The sequence below is a fragment of the Rhinolophus sinicus genome, linkage group LG05 (assembly GCF_036562045.2).
Source record: "Rhinolophus sinicus isolate RSC01 linkage group LG05, ASM3656204v1, whole genome shotgun sequence".
NCBI lineage: Eukaryota > Metazoa > Chordata > Mammalia > Chiroptera > Rhinolophidae > Rhinolophus > Rhinolophus sinicus.
The window spans coordinates 120607704-120630021 of record NC_133755.1 but is presented as its reverse complement, the minus strand read 5'-3'; the positions used below and the strand labels follow the sequence as shown (position 1 = coordinate 120630021).

Here is a 22318-nt window from a genome sequence, read left to right as displayed (position 1 = left end):
AAGAAATTTTACACATTATAAAATAGTCAAGCTAGAAAAGATCTTAAAAATTGTTTCAATACCCTTCTTTTATAGATGAGGAAACAAATTCTTAGAAGTGAAAATATTTATCTAAGTTCACACTATCAATTAGTAGTAGATCTGGGATTAGAACCAAGGTTGTTTGGGTCTCAACTTATTAACCTTTGGCTTTATTCAGCAAATAATTACTAAGCATCAAATCCTGTGCTAGGTATTAAAGAGGATTCAGGGAAGTAAGGACACATATTTATTGAGCACTTTCTTGTGCCAGATCTTCCATGTACAATTCGATCTATTTCAGTGTATCTATCATACCAAGTCAATCAATCTACTATTTGGCTTTTTTTAAAAAAAAAAGTATTATTAGGTACTTCCTCATGTATCAGTAATAGCAGTAATTTTTCATGTCAAGACTGGAATAAGAAATTCTGTAGGTCAAGAGGAAAATTATACTATTGTTTCACTTTAAAAGGTGTCAAATGGAGAACATGGCTGATTGCTTTTTTTCTCAGGCCTGCTCAGGGTATCAGTAAGCTTTCTGTCTAGGCCTTCAGTGTGTGCAAGCCTGAAAAATGCCAGAATTGAGGAAGGCCAGCTGAAGCTGGGAGAGTGGTTGAAATGTGGCTAGGGAGATAGGTGGGACAGATCAGGGAGGGCTTTGTTGATCTAGCGAAGGATTTTGGCTCTTATTCTAAGTGTAATGTAAAGCTAATGAATTTTTTGAGCAGATGCTTCATAAGGTCTTATTTGTAATTGAGGGAGAGGAAGAGGGAGAGTGAGAGCAAGAGCGAGAGCGAGAGATTGGGTTTTGAATGGATTGGGAAAGCTGTTAAGAGTGGATGAATCAGGAGTCTATATATCATTAGTTTAGATGGTAAATGATGGTGCCTTGTATCATGGTTGCGATATAGAGAGAAGTGGAAATGTATTAGGTAGATAAAATGAACAGGACTTGATTTAACTGATACGGTATTCAGGGAGAAGGTAGTGTCTGGGATGACTCTCTGGTTTCCAGTTGGTTCTGCTAGATGCAAGTGGGTGATGTTCTTTGAGATGTGAACTCTGGAGATGGAAGATTAGGGGAAGAACACGTGCTCAGGGTTTTGAAATGTTGGAGTGCCTGAAAGCCCAAATAAAAGTCTAGTGGGTGGTTAGATAAAGGCATTAGAGCTAGAAATTTTACTTTGGGAATCTTTTGCCATTTGGTATATTGCATTGCTTAGGTAGAAGCATTTTTTTTTTTTCTTAAAGGAAAGTTGATTATCCAGGAAGGTCTAATTGAATGGTTCAAATCTATTATTTTAATTCTTTAATCTGTAAGATTATCTAATTTTTATTATATTTTTATACTAAACATTTTGGTTGTTTTTTTTGTTTGTTTGTTTATAACATTATTTACTAACTTTTGGATTATGAGCTAAAAATTCCTGTTGCTAGATACCATAGCAGGTACATGTTTGATAATAAAGGATTTTCGGTAGTGGAGCTCTCAGAACCTTGCTAACCGGTTGGCTAGATGTTACTTTAGTCAAGTATTTCATATTTTGATCCAGGAACTTATTAAAATAGCCTAGCATTTTATGTGCTTAAACTAAGCACTTTGAAGAGTGCTCACTTAACTTTTACTCGAACCACAAATCTGTGGTCATAGCATAGAGCTTATTTAGGGAAACAATATGCTTGTTTTTAAACAGGACACTATTTCTATTTTTCATTAGAGCTGCATTGGATAAAATTAGTATCCATACCGCGTCTGAAATTCAAATGCCTTTGTCTTGTCTTCCGTCTACCTAGTAAACCTGTCACAAAGGAAATGTCACTTCACGTAAGATTTAGTGGCCAAGATTTTTGGGAAGAAACAGGTTATGTTCCTCACAGCTGCCTTAACCACGCAGCTTTGTGCTGCTTCATAGTTGCTCGAACTGTGCTATGTGGAAGCCCTTAACTGCTTAAAAGGCCAGGGACTGAAATGGAGTATTGCACAACTCTTCACCGGGCGGTTTCGCTTCCAAATCTGGCCTGGGTGTCATCCCAAGGCGGGAGCCGCTCCTCGCTCCACTGGAACCAACCCCGTTTCCCCTCAAAAGCAGACGGAGTTTCCTCGTCTGATCTTCGGATGCCCCTCCCTCTGCCCAAGGTTCTCGTGAAAGCGAAGCGGCGCGGGGCCCCCGGAGGTCCCATTGTCCAGCTAGGGAGACCGGCTCTCCCGGGAACGACCCCCGTTCTGGAGTCCCCTCAGCCAGACTGACCAAAGGTCCGCGGGTCTCGGTGCCGCTCCCCTTCACCGCCGCCCCATTGTCTGCCTCGCCCCGCCCCAGGGGACACGTGCGCCTGCAGCTTCCCGAGCGAAGAGAGCGCGGGGCGGCGGCGGCGTGGACACCGCCTGGAACGGCTACGCGGCGGCGGCGCTGGGGGCGGGGGCGGGGGCCGGGCGCGCACGGACTGGTGGGTGCCCTCCAGGGGACTGCGGTCGAGTCCCGAGTCCCCCCGCCCAGTGCCCTGCCGGCCCGGGACGGGGGTGGGCCGGTGGGAGCTCAGTGGGGGTGGCGTGCGCGTGGTGCTGTGGAGGGGGTGGGGTGGGGAGATGCCTGTCTCCTGACAAAGGAGAACGAGTGGGACACGATGAGCCGGCCCGCTCCGCCCCGCCTGGAGGGGAGACGGAGGGGGAGTGTCGGGAGGGGAAGGGGCGGGCCTTTCATTCACTCGGCCCCTCCGCCGCCGCCGGAGCGGAAGGGCGGGGTCTCGCGTCCCTCCGGGGGTGAGGAGCACGGGTGGCGGTGGGGCGCGAGGGCGGAGCCCGCAGGCGCGCGTCCCCAGTCGTAGGCGACGTCGTCACGTCAGCGCGGGAGAGAGAAAGAGAGGAGCCGACTCGGCAGGGACTGGGGGACGCGTCCGAGAGAACGAGGGAGGGATTGAGGAGTGAGCGTGCAAGCGAGGAGGGAAAGGCGGCCACTCGTGTCTGAGCGGCCGCGGACAGGAGTGAGAGCGGTGGGGGAAAGGAGTAAGGAGAGGAAGAAAAAAGGCCGAGAGAGGAAGGCGGACGGAGGCTGGTGGTGGTGGTGGTGGTAGGGGGAGAAGGAGGAGCTGGAGGAGGGCAGGGGCTGAGGGAGTGAGTGAGAAGCGGACGCGCGAAGGGAGGGGAGGGGAGGGGAGGGAAGGGGGGGGTCACGCGGGGGCGCGCGCGCGCACCGGGAGCGCGCTCGGAGGCGAGTGGAACTGGATCGGGTTTGCTGCCAGCGGCGTGAGCTTCGGCCGCCATTTTACAACAGCTCCACTCGCGCCGGACACAGGGAGCAGCGAGCACGCGTTTCCCGCAACCCGATCTCCTCGGACAGGATTCCTCCGCCGCAGCCCAACGGGGAGGTAACGACCGCCAGGACCCGGGTTTGGGAGGGGAGCTCCGTGACATTGTGGAGGGAGCTGGGGGAGGGCGGTGCGGGGAGAAACCGGCTTTTCTGGAAAATGGATTCCAAGGGGGAGAGGAGCACGTTGACTGGGGCGGCTTGGGAGTAGGCCGCGGCCCGCACCGCCACTTCCTTCTTTTCTCCATGTGCTGCCGCCGTTCGGGCTTTGTCTGCGGTGCTCCAGGGAGGAGGCGGCCCCGTGGCCCGCGAGCGGCGGCGGAGTTGGTGCTGTCGTGGCCGTCGCCGCGGCGCGGGAGTGGGCGGAGAGCAGCGGGTCCTGTCCCGCAGTTGTACGGCGGGCTGTGTGGTGCTCCGCGTCTGGCCAGCGTTGGGCAGTTCGCGGAACGCCCTCACGCCGCCAGGTTGCCGGCCCCGGCCCCCGGGTGGGACAGCTGGCCCCGGCGCTGCAGTCACTGTACGGACGGGAGAGGGGTGGGGGCTTGCACCGAGTGCCGCGGCTCACGTCTCGGCGGAGCAGGCGGGCGGCCGGGGGTCGCCGGCGCCCGGGGCGGAGAGAGCCATGTGTCACGGCGGAGACGGCGGCGCTGGGGGGGCGGGGAGAGCCTGTGGCCTGGCGCCGACGCGTCCTCAGTGTTGAGGGGTGAGATTGTGCTTCTGATGCTTTCCGGGAACTCCGACCGTGGCTTCGGGTTGATGTTGGGAGCAGGTGACGGTCGTCTTGGCCTGGGACTTGGTGGGTTTCCGTTGGAGGAAGTTGTAGGACATTTGAAGGCGCAGAGCACGTGTTTCTAATGGGCTCCTGGTGGCCGCAGCGGTGAGGCTGCCTCTCTGGGTGCGGAGTCGGGGGCGGGCTTTGGGATGCGGGGGTGAAGGGTGGAGATATTGGGTGGTGGGAAGGTAGCTTGTATGAGCGCTTTGTTCTTCGCTGGCTGTTGTTACTGATCTATAAGCGGCAGGCGGGAAAAGCGCGCACTTTGGGGGTTTACCTTTGAGAGGGAAAAGCCCAGCTTTGCTTTATCCACACACACCTCATTTTCTGTATGGGCACAGCTGCATGTGGCACGCTGGCTGGTCCTCGTGCTGATTGGGCTCCATTTGTAATGTGGTTTTTCCTAGGGAGTGTTAGCAGGTGAGTCAGGGGTGGTGCTAAGGAAAAACATTAAGTGACCCGCGCTCCAAATCAGGCTTGTCAGGCGATAGTGATTTTAAAGTAAGGCTTCTTTAAAGGGAGGCGCAGGCTGGCTGGTGTAGACATTGGTAGAGAAAGTAAAGATTGGGGCTCTCATATTGTCCTCTACCCTTTTTGAAGATCCTAGTTTAATTTTGCTTATTGCGTTTGAACAGATCTCTGGAAACATGGCTACAGAACATGTTAATGGAAATGGTACTGAAGAGCCCATGGATACTACTTCTGCAGTTATCCATTCAGAAAATTTTCAGACATTACTTGATGCTGGTTTACCACAGAAAGTTGCTGAAAAACTAGATGAAATTTACGTTGCAGGTAAGAACTAACACTTGCAAAATTATATTATGAAATTTTTCTATTGGATTTCTGGCTTTGAGCTAAAATAGCAACTTTTTGTGGTTTCCAATGAGTGTGGGAACTGGAGTTTTGTTTTGCCTTGTTGTGATAGTTGTGAACTAGAGGTTAAGGTGTACCGTATATAGAGGGAGGGAAGAAAGAAGGGTTAAGAGGTCAAGGCTGGCTGGCCAGATGGATCAGTATATGATGGTAGCAACAGCTGTTGGGAGCAGGCCATGTGACTTTTGGGGGTATTTTTATAGTAGGATTCATGTTAAATATTTTGGTAACTATAGACTTGCAGTCTGTGTTGCTGTGGCTGTTGCTTTTTCTAGTGGTTATTTGAAATGGAGCAGAGGTTCACTTGTCATGCTTGGTATTTTGTTGGTTGATTTTAGAACTTGTAAGCCTATGTATTTACTGTAGAAATACTTAGTGTTCAGAACTGACTTAGACACAGAACGAGATAAAAGAGAAATTGACTCATTGTAAGTGTGGTTGAAAGGCCTTATTTAGTTTACAGTGCAGTTCAGAATGCCCAAAGTATGTGTGTTTTTCATTATATAGATGGTAAGAGGAATGGAAGAATTCTTAGTTGGCACAAAAGTACCTGTATTGGCAAACAGTGGTATTTTCTTTAAAACAAACAAACAAAACTTTCCAAAAATATTAAAGGTTGACAACTAATTAAGTTTTCTCTTCTCCAGGGCTGGTTGCACATAGTGATTTAGATGAAAGAGCTATCGAAGCTTTAAAAGAATTCAATGAAGACGGTGCATTGGCAGTTCTTCAGCAGTTTAAAGACAGTGATCTCTCTCATGTTCAGGTAATGTTAATGTAATGTCAATGTAAAAAGAATAAAAAACTTGAGTAGTTTTGAAATGGTTTAAGTTTGATTTATTAGATACAGATGAAATAATTATTAAATATGATTGGAATATTCCTTTACAGAACAAAAGTGCCTTTTTATGTGGAGTCATGAAGACTTATAGGCAGAGAGAAAAACAGGGGACCAAAGTAGCGGATTCTAGCAAAGGACCAGATGAGGCAAAAATTAAGGTATGACTTAAAAAACTTTTTTTTTCCCTCCCTTCAGTTTTAAAGTTTATTTAACTATTTCTAGTTTTGGTAAATATTCCTTGGGTGTGAATTTTTTTTAAAAGATATTGAGAGTTAATGACCATGAGATAATTTTTTAATAATTTCTAATTATATTTTTGAAAAGGTTCCTGCCTTTAACTATTTGTAATTCATTGTTCTTAAGTTTTTCTTGTTACCCAGCTACTAAAGTTAAATCTATGCTGTTGTTATTCTAAATAAAAGATTTAAAGAAATACATTCACCATACTTGAGATGATTTTTGAAAAACTACAAGTCCAGGTTACTGACAGTGGAACCAAAATGCGAGGGGTTCAGTTCACCCCATGCTGGTGGAGAGTGTACATTTAACAATTGACTGCTTTTCTTAGGGTGGACTTGCAAGCCCTCAAATGGATTTTGAATTTTAACAGTGCCATTTGCCCCCTCCATTAGTATGGGTTATTAAGACTAATTCGTTCATTTCTAAAAGCAGTGTGGAAATGTAAATGAGGAAACTGAGGCTGTGAGTGGAAGGTTTTAAGGTCATGTAGAACAGTAAATGGCCTCAAATTCAACTACGTTTTGATCTTTGTGTTGGTTTTCAGTTATGTAGTTTTTAGTTCATAGAAAATATGGTGCTCATGCTAGTTTTAGCCTGGTGCTCTTAATACAATGTGCCAGTGCTCTTGAACCAAGGGTTATAGTTTAAGAAAATCAGTTATTAAGAACAGTTTAGGTGTTGGGTGGTATTTTAAAATGGTATGGGAAGAGTAAATCTTGGAATATGGAGTTAGCTGTTAATGTCATTCATAAATTTGAGGCTTTCATAGGTCTAGCTGTGAAAGAATTGTGTTTGAACTACATAATTTTATTCAGTTGTAATTAAATCTATATTTGAGACTTATTAACATTTTGTTAAAAACTTAGTTTAATTTCTGTGACTTTCAGTTCTATCTTTGGAAGGGAGTGGCTTAAAGTGTTAGTGTGACTAAAATTGTGGCAAGAAGGCAGAGACATTTTTATAGCTGGTTTGACAGAAGGAATAAGTTTTTCCTTTTTGTTTTTAGGGATTGACATACTAAAAGGTATTATTTGGTCGTATAAAGATTAAGGTAAAAGAAGCATAGGGATTACATGGGGGAAAAAGGGAAGATGAGCCATTTAATGGTTTAGTTTATATGATAGCAATAGATTTGCGTTTATTTTTGTTACTAACCTAGTGTTGTACACTTTGTAAACCTTTGGGTATAACAGAAAAAGACTGTTAAAATATGTAGTGCTTTGTTGGCCTTTTTGTTACAGAGTTTAGGAATAGAGTTTTTGTCATTTACAGTATTTTTTCATAAATAATGTTCTTTGAGTAGAAAATTTTTAAAATTTGTCTAGTCATTTTCATTTTTAGAGAGTGAGGTGACCCCCCAAATCATTGAACAACACTTCGATTAAGTTTTGTCATGTGTCTGGTGTTCATTTTTATTTCAGAATTTATCAGCTAATTATTATTATAGATTAGTTTTATTTAGAACACTGGCTGTGTGCTTTGTGGTTTGAGATGGCAGAGTAGGGGAATAATTCTTGGGTTTTTCCTTAGACTAATGGTGGACTACTTTCTTCTAGCGCTTTGCATATCATAAGGGATGAAGAGAAACTCCAAATGCTGATTAGAAGTTGTGTAAATTTTAACTTCACTTTCAGGGAGATAAAATGTAGAAATCATATCACATTGTTGCAATTTCGTAAACTTTTCAAAGTCATTTTTGCTTTAATTTTTTTTAATGATCCATGTTCAGTGAAGCATGGTATTTGAATGTCAAATGAAGAAGGTTATTTTTCCTGTAGCTCCTAAGTTTCTGGACTTCGTTTGAGGAGTGTAATTTATATAAAGGTTAGCGAAATGTACCAGAATGGCAATGTGTACCTAGGAGAGGGGGATATAGGGAATTTATTGGTCAAGAAATCCAGACTTGGGAGGAGAGGTAATTTATCTAGCTCCTTCTTCAGGTGAGAATTAAACCCAACGAAATTAGGTGTAGTCTTTTTTTTTTTTTTAAGGAGATGTTAGCAGAATAGCTACACCATGTTTTGAAAATTGTTGATGAATCAGTGTTAGCTTTTTGTTGTTTGCTAAGCACTACTCAGTAATTTGACCAGCAGATAATTTGAACAGGATCTTGGGATTTTTCACTGTAAATTAAGGCTATTACAAGTGTATATTTAAGTGGAAATTCTAAAACAGACACTAGAAACCTATTTGTAGGGAATGTTAAGATAAATGGTTTGAACAAGATTGATTATGATTTTTAACTGCTAAATGCATGGATGTGGTCTTGTGAGTTAAATGTATTAATGACATTTGAATTTTTCAAGGCACTCTTGGAAAGAACAGGCTACACACTTGATGTAACCACTGGACAGAGGAAGTATGGGGGACCACCTCCAGATTCCGTTTATTCAGGTCAGCAGCCTTCTGTTGGCACTGAGGTAAAGAAACTAAAAACTTGTACCTTTTGTAGTAAATGAACATGTGTCTGGTTTCCTAAAGAAACTCTTCATGGTTTTTACTTCATATTTAATTTACAGATATTTGTGGGGAAGATCCCAAGAGATCTGTTTGAGGATGAACTTGTTCCATTATTTGAGAAAGCTGGACCTATATGGGATCTTCGTCTAATGATGGATCCACTCACAGGTCTCAATAGAGGTTATGCGTTTGTCACTTTTTGTACAAAAGAAGCAGCTCAGGAGGCTGTTAAACTGGTAAGTGTTTTCCCCGCAGTTTTCATATTCACTATCTTTAATTAAGGCTAGGATATTTTTCTTAATATGCCTAAGGGTTAACCAAACATTTTTCCAGTGCTGTGCTGGTTAGGCACTGCCTTTCACATTTTCTGTGTATACATTGTAGCAGTATTCTTTGCATGTATAGTTAGTTGATCAAACTCAGGATCGTGTGGCAGAATTCCTAGTTATTGGTTCTTTAAAGTATCTGGCTTAGTTTTTTTTTTTTTTTTTTAATTTATAGGAATGTTAAAAGGTTTAAGAAAGTAACTAGTAGATAGGGCTTCCATAGTTTCTGGTCATATTTGGGCCATCCCCTTTTCAAAAATATTTCAAAGACATTGTGATGATAAATTTTTAGTTAATGAAACAAATGACTTTGTGGTGAGTGGCAATATTTGATTTAAAAATACAAGATGTTAGGTGAGGACCTAGTTATTGTCCCAACTTTTATAAAATAATTTTAGTATATCAAATTATGGGTTATATAACTCTCTTTCAAGCTAATTTCACTAAATTTTGTGACTCAAATTTCTACATTTTATAGTTGATGCTGAGGGTTAATTTCAAACCAAGAAATGTAAATGGTTCACTATGGCAGCTGCTTACTTGTTAAACTTGCCTTATCTACTTTACATATTTTATGGGTAATTCTAAGTAAACTTACAATCCTCAGATTTCTCCTCAATTTTATTTTTCCTTCCCTCACTATCAGATATATTGCCTATTAAGGGAAACCTTGAGAAAAATAAAAGTATACTTTGTTTTCCTTTTTATATTGAATCTCTCCCATTGGTGTGTGTAATTGGATATGGTAAAGGCTTAACATTTAGAAAGTATGCTATTTGGGAGAATATATATTTCTATAAAACATAAGCTTTTTCTGAATTATTTACTCAAAAGTAGAAAGTTACTTTACTTTTTAAATCATGGCTAATTTTTCCCTTCTTTAAAGAATGCTTCCTATTTCAGAGGGGATATAGCTCTATAGGGAGCCATTCACTCCCTATTGAGCTGTCCAAATTTTAGTTTAAGCAGTGCAGATATAATTAAGGACTTTTTAGGGTCCTGGAAAGATAGTTTAGAAATCATTCAGTTTAATCTATAAGAATAGAACATTTTTGTCAGGTAGTAATAAAACAGCAGTTTTAATGCAGACATGTAGAATGATTGTGAAGGCAGTGAGGGTGGTATCTTACCTATAAAAAGCTAGTACAGAATCTAGACAGTGATGTCAGACCCATTTCATTTACTAGGTTATATCAAGTTTTAATTTTGTTTAATAAACATAGTTACTTAGTATTACAAGTAATTTATGTATTAACATTTTTAAAAGGAATCATTACACCAACATTTGTAGGCTACTTAATTTTTGCTACCAAAATGCACTAATTATGGGGTCCTCAACTAGAACTTATTTCTAGACGATTTCCAGAAACTTTTTAGTAAAGATACTTCATTAGAGGAAGGTGATACATAATTCAGTTGTAATGTGATGATTTTGAGTTCCAGTAGATATGCATTATGAAATACGTTTCAGTGTGGACAATTGCCTCTGTTTAGCAGATAGTAGAATCCAACATTGCATTAGTGTGGGCTTAGTGTATAGTCTTATTCGTATAGTTAAGTTTTTTAACTTTAATACAGAAAATTTCCATAGATCACCAAGTGGCCATTTTGACTGGTGTAGGACTAACTCTTGTCCTAAACTTTTTAAACTTTTTTTTCTGGGTTTGTGATTTGAGTCCTTAAAGATATTCTTAGTGGTAGTGGTATACATAAAATGGGATGAATTGAACGTATCATTGCTTTTTAAAAAGATGATTCACTGTGGCTAGGATTATGGTGAAAGTAGAATTGGGAGATTTGCCTTAATTCAACAGTAAAAGAAAAGACTAGACTTTTGAGGAAATGAAACATTCTAGGGAAATACAAATCTCAAGTTGATTTTGATGTTTTGCTGCTTTATATTTGTGGAAATGGTAAATGGTTAAGGGATTAACATTAGAAAGTATGCTACTTGGAAAAATAGATTTCTTTAAAAAAAAATGAGTACCCCTTTCCTAAATATATTCCTCAGGGAACGTATTTTGAAAACTATCTCTAATTGTGTCATATCATGAGAGTCTACTCAAATTACAACTCTATCCAAGGTGAATTTTTATATATGCTAATAGAACTGTCATTCTAGTAGGTAATCAAATGTTGAGAACATGGCTCTTGCATTTCTTATAGATCAGACAAGATTGAAGCACCATCTCTTTCCTGTGCTTTGAATATTTTATTAAAATAGGTTATGTATTCGTCCCTTTTGATGTGATTGGCATTAATTTCCCCCCTAGATTAAAAGCTGTAGACTTTAGATATGTATCTGAATTACTTGTAAAAAAAAATGGGTTAATGTTAACAGCTGAAGAAGAGGCATGAAGTTAGAAGCAACTGCAAACTTCTTAAATGACTATTTTCAGCCAATACTTACCTTGTATTTTGGGGAACAAAAATATTAATCTAAATGGTGATAATCTAGGAGAGCAGGATATAAATTTATGAAAAGGTAAATCCTACCACTTGAGTGCTTGTTAAGGTACAGGAACTGTTCTAGGTGCTACATTATTACCTTTAAATACTACCTCAATCTGTTCTTCAAGGTAAGTGAAATTATTTTCATTCTGCAGAAGAGTAAATAGGCTGGGTGGTGGCTTGCCTGAGGTCATACTGCTTTAGTTTGATACCTACCACGTTTGTTTAGGAGTGCCTATTAAGCAGACATAACATATTAAGCCAGCAGTACAAGTTATGTCACCTGATAGCCTGAATCTTTAAATTATGTAGTGGTTTAGGTAGTGTTAAAAGGAGCTCAGGAAGTCCAGTCTTTACTGCCAAAATATTTTTGGCATCTAGCCACTTTTTACCATCTTCACCGCTGCCACCATTCTAAAGTACCATTCGAGAGCATTCTCACTGCTCTCCATTGCTCCTTTACAGTCTTACCATTCAGCAGCATAGATTAGATCACAACATTCCCATGCTGAAAGCTCTAATACCTTCCAAAGGAGGCCCTATCTGATCAAGTTTCTTATTACCTCTCTCCTACTCTTTTGTATTACCCTTCCATCCATACTTTGTGCCTTTTTTGTTTTCCGCCTAAGCTGTGACCAGTTCTATGTCAAGGCTGCCTTCTGCTCTTCTGCTTTCTAACACTTCAACCAGTTATCATGGCTGCTGCCTTATCAATCTTAGAAGGTCTTTTCTGACTTTGAGCAGCACCCAACTGCCCTGTGACAGTATCCTGAATATGATAAAATAGAATTCTTAGATGTACTTAGAATTTCTTGACTTTATAATTTGCTTCTGTCTCTCCCCATCAGAATGTAAGCTCTTTTTTCCCCGGTATTCTCCGACGTTTACAAAAGTGCCCTGTGTAGTAGGTGCTGGATAAATAACCTGACTGGCTGACCAGTGCCATCTAATCCATTATTTGACACAAGAATTTATAATACTCCCATATTAGCCAAGAGCCATTTTGCTACTTCAAACTTCTCTAGCTTCCATTTGCAGTTATTCTGTGCTACCTTCAGTCAAAGGGATTATGGTAGATGAACGGGGGATGAAGCTTTCCCTCTCACCCCCCAGGATATTTGGAAGCATATGTAGTGTTTGATGTTGTCATCAGGAGGAAGACCAGGAGGAAGGTCAGGCAAGTGTTTATGTGTGTATTTGTGTGGTGTGCTGTTGGAATTGGAGCTTAGGACCCCTGGTGCTGCAATGCCCAATAGAGTCCCATAGTGGAATACCATATAGTGAAAATGTTAATAGTGCCTGTGTTACAAACACTGGAATGGTTGATCTCTATTTGCACATTAAAAGTTAATTTTACAGCTACTGATGGTTCACCAAAGTGGTTGTATACACCAGTGTAATGTGTACAGCCATTTTGATGAATGCAACTGACAAGGTAGGTCCACAAAATATTTTAGTAGCTATTTATCAAATATTTAGTTTGTTTTTAACATGAAAACTTTTACTATGGGCATACAAGGTAATTTGATTCATCTCTTTAGCTTTTATAGGACATGAGAGGCTAATTACAATTAAAGTGGAAGCAGGTGGTTCAAAGGGTAACGGAGAGATGAAGGGATAGATTGCTTTGGGTTGGGGTTGTGAGAGAAGGCTTTGTGATAAAAAGAGTTGAGCAGGACATTGAAGGAAATAGGTGACTAGTTGAAACAGTGTTTTGTGGAAAGAAGAGATAAAACTTGTGTAAAGTCGGTGCCAGAGGCATTAGTCATGACTGCTGGGCTAACTTGGTGCCATTAAAATGTTGAGCTTTAGTGTGGGTAGCATGATGTAAATGGTAGAATAATGAAGGATGTTTGGATGAAGAGAATAAAGGCCCGCAGAGGCAGCAGTAGAAAGGAGAGAGGTTAAAGATTTTGAAGGGAGAAATGATAGGTAGCGGTATGTGGTAGGTTCTATTCCATTTTTTACCAATGATTCAAATGAGGGCATAGTTGGACTGCCCTTGAAATGTTTGGTGACTTGAATGTGGGTGTAGTGATAAATGCCCCGGGTGGCATACATAATAGGATATGAAAAGATTTTGATAGCCTGGAACAGATAGTTCACATCAGCAAGATGGAATTAAGAGGGAGGGGATAAAGACAAGTTGTATACACAATATCACAGGTAAGCTGTAGTGTGAGTCAGCAGTGTGGTGTAGTTGCCAAATAAGCTAAGAAAATCATGGACTATAGGTTATAGAGGCGTGGTATCTAGAAGTGGAATATTAGTAATAGTCTCTAGCTTAATTGTAGACTCCTCAGTCTCATTCTGCATCTGCAATATTATGGATGTCACTGGTTACTCTTAGAAGTACTTTAGTTTGCTAATATCAGGGAAGGAATGATTAGCTAAGCATAGAGAACAATTGAGTCATGAGCATTGTGTGCAGGTGTATGAAGTGCTGTCATTTTGGGGGAGAAAATAGATTTATTGTAGAATTTTTAGGTAGGTAAATTTTGACTTAAATGTAAAGAACACTTTTTAATTAAGAAATGTTTAAAAATAAAGTGGACAGGCTTGGCAAGTAATGGTTTTTGCTGCTATAAGAAGTGTTAGGACTGAGCAGCCACTTCTGGATCAGATTCCAGATCTGAGATTACTACATTTCTGGGGATTTGGTGATTGGCTAGGAGGGAAGGAAAAAGTGACTTGGTATTTTGAGCCTAGATGACAAATATTCCAGACTGTACAACTCCTGTTTTGGTGTTTGAAATACTGAAACTGCATTGATTCATGTTCAAAGTTCATCTTTATTTTATATGGTCACCTCACTGTGGTACTGGATCTGAAAGCTACGTATTTTGCCATGTATAATGCACACCTACGTATTTGGCCCAAACTTTCAGGGGGCAAAAAAAAATCTTTCGTTTTAATTTTTTAATTCAAAATTTTTTTTATTTACATTCAAGTGCTTGTTTTTGGTATTATAAAGGAATTTTAGCATTTGTTTTTTTGACATATTATGATACAAAAAATTTTATGTACCGGTAACAAATTTATGATACTTACGCATCATAGAAGGCCAGGAACTCTTCATCGTTGCAAGTTCATTGTAAATTCAACAAAACAGATTATCGTATCCCAGGGTATTATTTTGCATATGGATGTCGTTATTGCATAAGTAAAAGAATTAAAAACATTTATATAGATAACGGAATTAGTGGTACCCATGTATAATGCACATCCTTATTTTTCCCTTACAAATCTGGGACCAAAAGTGTGCATTATACACAGCAAAATACGGTATATTTCTGAAATTTCGTTAACGTCAGTGCCCACCTTCCTAGAGTTTGAAAAAGCATCACTTATTACAAATTTTGAAACCTAATGATAGTATTCTGATATACTAACTCTTGAGAGTTAGGGTTTATCAGTAAATGAGAATGTCTATTAGAGTTCAGGACAATGTTTGTAATGCCCTTGTACCATCTAACTCACTGTCACCCACCTACCTGCTGGGATACAGAGTTTATTTTTTAATTTATGGTGATAGATTGGCCTTTAAAGAGTGAGGAATGTTATGCAATTCAGATATACATATGAAAGTGCATGGTTAATCTGTAGATGGAAGATGGGGCATTGCTTCAAGAAATGTTTATTTCTAGGTACTTTAGCTTTATTTGAATAATATGCTCAGAAAGTCTACTTTGCTCCTTTAATGGCTATTTTCATTGGAGAGCCAGTTTACTTCTTAAGGGTTATCTATAGTTTCAAGTAAAATAGGGATGAAGAGTTACAGTTTACTTTATAAATCCTGCCAAATCTTCAGTGTTATTAATGTTGTTCAAAGATCACAGCCCTCCTAAATATACCTTCTACCTACCCTGCCTTGATTAACCATCGCAGGGCTAGTGATAACGGGTTAGAAAGGAAGAACTTTGCTGTAGATAATAATGGAAATAGTCATTACTACTTTGAAGCAGCGTTGTTAATATTGCTGGAAGTGGTATTACCAAGAATTTTATGTTTTACAAGTTTTTTTTAAACAGGTATTTCCTTATAGTAAACAGCTCCTGCTTTTAGAACATTTGGAAAATTAAAACACAAAAAGAGAAAATGACACCACATCCTGTCAAATTCAAAATAACTCCTGTTTATCAAAATACTTGCATTACCTTCCATTCTCTTTTTGATATTTTAATTGTTTTTGTCAACTCCTGGAGTTACAGAATAGATGACCAAACAGAAAGCCATTGACTTTCACTTAATTTATTTGATGCTAGGTTATAAAAAAATCTAGGAAACGCACATCTTAAAACAATTCGTTAGTTTATTTATTTGTGAAACAGGTGTTGTGGTCTACTTGTCCATATAATCTCATGCAGTGATGGATTCGTCCATAGCTCTACTGTTTGCAGGTAATCTGTATATTTCAAGTTTTAAGAGATTTTTGGTGTAAATAGAATATAAATCCTATGAGAAAACAGTCACAATTTCTCAACCTCAGTACTAGGGTTTCCAGACAGGGATTCCTGCCCGTTCTCAGGAATTTTTTCACTTTCCCGTTCCCAAATCCTGAGATATAAACTGTTTTCTGTTTTCCACAATGAATCATTCCCACAAAGTGACGGCCAGTACTACCAACCACCTGAGTTCAAGGAGCCGATTTTCCCTGTTTCCCGACCAACTTTTCTCGGGATTTCTGGAATGGAAAAGTGGGAGAAAAAAAATTTTTTCCCGAGAACGGGTGGGAATTCCCGCCCGGAAACCCTACACAGTAGTATTGATGTTTTAGACAACATAATTCTTTGTTACCCTGTGAATTATAGTTTAGTAACATCTCTGGCCTTCACTTCCCCACTAAATACCAGCAGCAAGCCTCCCACCCTTCGTTGGTAACCAAAAATGTCTAGACGTTATCAAATGTCCCCTTTGGGGGCAAAATCAATCCTGTTGAGAACTATTGCTCTGTGTTAAATTAGAAGTGTGTTTTTGTTGACCTTTATAGGATTTAGGGATTGTAGAGTATTTTGATGGTTGAGCACAAATCTACAAGTATGCAGAGGAGTTTGGATGGTGGAGGTTTCAGGGAAAGCATTTTATTTAGAGACTTAACAGTATGAAAACTGAGGAATGATGTAAATAGCTTAGATTACGGTGTTATGGAGAGACAAGGGAAGTAATAGGGATTTTTAGGACAGACTTAAGTAATGTCCAAGTAGTTGAACTTTATCTTTTTGGTGATGGGAAGCTTTTGAGAGATTTTTTTTTTTAATAGGCAAATTTGTCATTAAAAAAAAAAAAAGTCTCTGGCATAAGTATAGAGAATAGAAAATCCTGGGATCATGATGACCAGAGACTTGGATAGAGTGAACTGAGTCAATGGGGTAGAAAGTACAACTATTTCTGAACCGGAGTAAGGGTATTTGAGCTTTATGTTTAAATTTGAATATCTTGTGATGGAGAGAGGGACAGGGAGGAATCAATTTTCTGACTAAATATATGTTTTATGTTGTAAATACTGATCAGTAGATTTGTCACTTTGACAGATTGTGTTTTTCCTCTTCAGTATTTCACCCTTCTATAGGATATGGTTACATGAAGATTAAGTTTGTGTTTTACTGTAGTTTTATAGTTACTTCTATACTTCCACTATAATCTACTTGTTTTTCTCCAATTTTATTGCAGTTTTCATGAAAATGAAATGCGCGAAAATGTAGGGTTGGATTCAGACTACAAGGTTCTCCCTTTTAGACTTGAGTATTTGAAACCGAAAATTCTTTATTGCAACTTTGTGTAAGAGGTTAAGGGGATATGGAAAAATAAATTTAGGTGCTGGTTAACAGAAAGAAAGCTTGCTAGTATTTGAATCAGTTTTCCTTGCATGAGGATAACTGGTTGGCAGGATGGATTGAAGTAGAAATTAAGGTAATTTGGAATCAGCCATTTTGAATTTTGAATCAGGTCTGCTCCAGACCTGATTGCTAGTTTATCAAGTTTCCTAAATTTAAAGGTCTTGACAGTTTTTTGCATTAATTTAATACATAAACTTGTTTAGTGTGTTTTATCAGTACAATCTTCGTATCTGTCTCAGATTACAATTCCCTTGTACAGTGCCTTAATGGTAACTATTTTTTAAAAGGATAAATTCTTGAGAAACAGTGTTGCATTTGTATGTGGGATATACATATCTTTCTATAATCACTTGTAGGATATTATAAGTATTTCAAAAACATGGTGTACTTTTTCCCCTTTCAGTATAATAATCATGAAATTCGTTCTGGAAAACACATTGGTGTCTGCATCTCGGTTGCCAATAATAGGCTTTTTGTGGGCTCTATTCCTAAGAGTAAAACCAAGGAACAGATTCTTGAAGAATTTAGCAAAGTAACAGGTAAGTTGGATTTATTTGGATGGAGGTGTATCTTTTAATACTGAAGTGAATTGCCTACTTCTCTAAAACCTAACAAGCACAATTTTTAAACACTACACTTATTGACTCATTGTATTCTCTCTCACTTCAACCATATGAGATAGGTAACTTATTTTTCAGTTAAGAAAAACAGGCACAAAGGATTTTGGGAATTAACTTGCTGAATGTTAGTTTGTAAGGAATGCATCTGGGATTTGAATTCAGTCTGTAAAATCACTGTTGCGTATCCCTTGATTTGGAAGATTGTATTTCTTTGTATGCATTTCTCGGTGATAGTTGACATTCTTAGTAGGATTGCTTGTTATGTAATGATTTGATTTTTCCACATTATGGGATTAATAAGTACTCTTGCTATAAGCAGATATTATACATTGTTAATATGGTGCAATTTCTTTGAACTGTAAAGCATTTTTTAAGTTTCCAAATGACAGTCTGCTTTTATTAAAATGTTTTTGTCTGCCTAGAATATTGAGCAAATTATCAGCCTGTTATTAGTATCCAGGAACATTTGAAATTCTTCTGTAATAACTAATATACTATTTCATTTGAAATAAAGCTATTGATATCTGAGGCTAGAAAAGTGTCATTAAAAATTTTGTTTTTACTTGCATAATAAAAATACTTAACCTGTCTGACCTATACTTCCACTTTCTTAAAGCAGTTAATGTAAAGGTTTTATGCCTCTACCATTAATGGAAGCAGAATAGTCCTTAGGTCTAATTAAAACAAATATCTTTTCATGGAAATTTCTGTGTTGGGAACACTTTAAAGTACAGATTAGGTAAATTTGTAAAGATAAGTGATTATGTTTTATTTTGATACTCAAGTATTAGAAAAATTAACCTTTTGATCTACTTGTTCTTGGCTTATTTTATCTAATTTCCCTGGAATGGTTGCTTAATTTCAGAGGGTCTTACAGACGTCATTTTATACCACCAACCAGACGACAAGAAAAAAAACAGAGGTTTTTGCTTCCTCGAATATGAAGATCACAAAACAGCTGCTCAGGCAAGGCGCAGGTTAATGAGTGGTAAAGTCAAGGTCTGGGGAAATGTTGGAACTGTTGAATGGGCTGATCCCATAGAAGATCCTGATCCCGAGGTTATGGCAAAGGTAATGGCAGTCAAGTTAAATTTTTTAAGGGGTTGATGGGAGGGAAGGGGAAGGGAAAGGATTTAGAGGGGTAAAAAAGAACTTATAAAAGAGATTGTGTACTTTTTTAAACCGTATTTTTAAAAGTAAGATAGAAATGTTCTTTATTAAGGCCACACACCAGAAATAGTACTATGTGCTTGGAGAGTGAATACAAAAATTTATTCGTGGACACTTGGCCATAACTGGGTAGCTGTCATACCCATGGTGATGTTAGCCTACATGCTGTGGAGATGGTTCACTTCCATTTTTGTGTGGATTCTAAGCAATTTCTGTGAATTTTTGAGAATGGCGCCATTAGCTTACATGGTTTTTGTGTTAAAACTTCTACTAAAAATAGTGAACTGTATTGGCCAGAGCAGAGCTGCTGCAGTTACAAGGTTTTGCTATTATTAGGTATCCTGCTTCAGCAGTCAGTTGAGACATCCTATGAGAACAAATAGCTCTTGAGTCAACACTTTACTCAGTAGTGCAATTTGCAGTTAAGTTATTCTATCCTTTGTTTTTTAAGAATCCCCCTTAATGGTTATAGGCTAGCAGATACAACAAATTCACTTAAATCAAGAGAAGAGTGAAATGCTAGAACTGTGAAGACTGAAAGGATAAGTGGTCTTGAGCACAGAAGATTCTTAAGATTCTATTTTTCTCTCGCCTGTTAAGCTCTCATTGGGTTAGCACTTTAAGAAATTTGGATGCTATTTTGTGTATTTTAGGAGGAAGTGATAATGTTTCTTAGCCCAAAAAGTCACATTTTATAATTGTACTCTGAGGAGCTTTCAGGATTGAAAGAATTCCCCTTAACAATATTTTGAATACTCTTTCCCCTTTTTATCTAAGATTTTAAAAGCAGGTCCTGATTAGTTTTGATCACCTATGTTAAGTGTTAAATGTTCAACAGCTATCTCAAAGGGTATGGTATTCATATTGTTAGGAAATAACCACCTCCATTTTGATGGCAAAATAATGACTAATAAAAACTACTAAGCATATAGGCTTTTAAATTTTTTTTTTTTGAGCAGAAACTACAGTTCTTGTATACTGTGTTTCCCCGAAAATAAGACTTAGCCGGACCATCAGCTCTAATGCGTCTTTTGGAGCAAAAATTAATATAAGATCCGGTCTTATGTTGTGTTATATAAGACCCGGTCTTATTTTAATATTTTAAAATAAGACCGGGTCTTAATATTAATTTTTGCTCCAAAAGACGCATTAGAGCTGATGGTCCGGCTAGGTTTTATTTTCTGGGAAATGGTATCACCTGCCCACACACATACACAGCCTCCCTTCATGATCAGCATCTACACCAGAGGTACATTTGTTAAATGCAGTGAACCTGCATTGACACATTATTATAACTCAAAGCCCATAGTTTATATGAGGAGTCACTCTTAGTGTTGTACATTCTGTGGGTTTGACAAATGTTTGCCATTATAGTATCATATATAATAGTTTCACTCCCCTAAGAATCCTCCCTGATCTGCCTATTCATCCTTCTTCCTCTCAAACCCCTTGGAACTATTGATTTTTTACTGTCCCCATAGTTTTCCCTTTCCCCAAATGTCATATAGTTGGAATCACATAGTATATAGCTGATTAAGCTAATTTTCTTTTACTTATATGTTATATGCATTTAAGGTTCCTCCATGTCTTTTCATGGCTTGATAGCTGATTTCTTTTAGCACTGAATAATATTCCATTGTCTGGGAATACTACAGTTTATCCATTCATCTACAAAAGGATGTCTTGGTTGCTTCCAAGTTTTGGCAATTAAGAACAAAGCTGCTATAAATATCTGCACGCAGATTTTTGTGTGGATGTGTTTTCAGTTCATTTGGGTAAATAACAAGAAATGGCAATTGCTGGATCACATAGTAAAAGTATGTTTAGTTTTGTAAGTAGCTGCCAAACATTTCTCCAAATTGGCTGTACCATTTTGTATTCCTACCAGCAATACCCCTATTGCTCCATATCCTCAGCATATGGTTATGTTAGTGTTTTAGATTCTGGCCATTCTAATAGGGGAGTAGTGGCATCTCACTTTTAATTTGCATTTTCCTAATGACATAAGATGTTGAGCATCTCTTCATATGTCTGTATGCCAGCTACCTGTATATCTTCTTTGGTGAGATGTCTGTTCAGGTTTTTTACCCATTAGATCTAGTAGTCACACTTCTTGGTATTTACCCAAATGAAAACTTGGTCTATCTTTTTATTTCTGATATTTTTCTAATGAGTTGTAAGTAAAGTTAATTTTGCAGGGTGGGTGGTTGCATTTTGGAAGTTGAACCCTTTGGAAATATCAGGGAGTTTCTGTTTTTTTTCTTAAATTTCAGGTAAAAGTGCTGTTTGTACGCAACCTTGCCAATACTGTAACAGAAGAGATTTTAGAAAAGGCGTTTAGTCAGTTTGGGAAACTGGAACGAGTGAAGAAACTAAAAGATTATGCTTTCATTCATTTTGATGAGCGCGATGGTGCTGTCAAGGTAAATAACGGGGAATTATAGGCCTCTGAATTAGACTAAACATTCTAGAATCAGGATGTTTTAAAAAATTGAAGGACACTCGGGTCAGATAATCTACTCAAGCTAACTTATATAGGCCTTAGCAAATTGCATAACTAACTAAGAAGAGCTGGATCTTTAAATAAAATCTAACAACTCCTATTTTATCTCATCTTTCCAACATTAATGATAAATGATTTTTTATCTTTAAGTGAATCATTTATTTTGATGGCCTCATATTAATTAACACCAATTTTTTTAAGGCTATGGAAGAAATGAATGGCAAGGACTTGGAGGGAGAAAATATTGAAATTGTTTTTGCTAAGCCACCAGATCAGAAAAGGAAAGAAAGAAAAGCTCAGAGGCAAGCAGCAAAGAATCAAATGTAAGTGAAAGTTGTATAAATTTTTAATGTTGGTAGATTAACTGGTGAATAACAGGTGTTGCTCAAACCTGTGAAATCCATAAAATGCCTTTACCTTTCAGAGACTTGAAAGCTTTGAGGCACAGAGAAATGCTAAGAATGTTTAGAAATGTTTATTGAGCTCTTGGACCATAATGCGAAAATACTCATAATTCTAAATAATTGGAATTTTGTGTAATAAATGAAAATCTAGGATAGCTCCTACTATATTTTACAAAATGTGCTGCCGAATATGTGTTTTTTAAGTATTAGCTATCCAAAAGTCTTAATAATACTTTTGGTTAAAGGGTAGAGAGTTTTTTCTCAGAGGTAGGACATAGTAAACCTCCAATTATGATAAACTCAGCTTCCTTTGTACCAGTGAGAGGCTGCTTTACCAATACACATTGTTTCTTGATACCCCAAAGATTTCATACACTAGACATAGGTTTTGAAAAATGAATAGTTATGTAAGCCATCAACATAGTTTATTAAGGTAAGAAAACAAGTATGTAATGTGTTGTATTGATTAGTTGAATCTTTTTTAACATCTGTAAA

At 38.6% G+C, this 22318-nt stretch overlaps 1 protein-coding gene across 6 annotated transcripts in view; it reads left to right on the top strand.

Annotated features, from left to right (window-relative positions):
• The first annotated feature begins 2818 nt into the window (after positions 1 to 2818).
• Positions 2819 to 22318, top strand: part of SYNCRIP (synaptotagmin binding cytoplasmic RNA interacting protein) — a 26665-nt gene continuing 7165 nt past the window's right edge. For 4 of the 6 annotated variants that reach the window (XM_019743263.2, XM_019743264.2, XM_074333267.1 and 1 more), the window contains exons 1-10: positions 2819 to 3384; positions 4731 to 4890; positions 5619 to 5737; positions 5863 to 5970; positions 8359 to 8472; positions 8572 to 8748; positions 17530 to 17665; positions 18612 to 18817; positions 21190 to 21339; positions 21621 to 21742. In XM_019743263.2, the coding sequence (XP_019598822.1) occupies positions 4743 to 4890; positions 5619 to 5737; positions 5863 to 5970; positions 8359 to 8472; positions 8572 to 8748; positions 17530 to 17665; positions 18612 to 18817; positions 21190 to 21339; positions 21621 to 21742 (1280 nt within the window). In that variant the 5' untranslated portion in view covers positions 2819 to 3384; positions 4731 to 4742. The remainder of the gene's footprint in view (positions 3385 to 4730; positions 4891 to 5618; positions 5738 to 5862; positions 5971 to 8358; positions 8473 to 8571; positions 8749 to 17529; positions 17666 to 18611; positions 18818 to 21189; positions 21340 to 21620; positions 21743 to 22318) is intronic. The other 2 variants (XM_019743266.2, XM_019743267.2) reach the window with 2 other exon arrangements.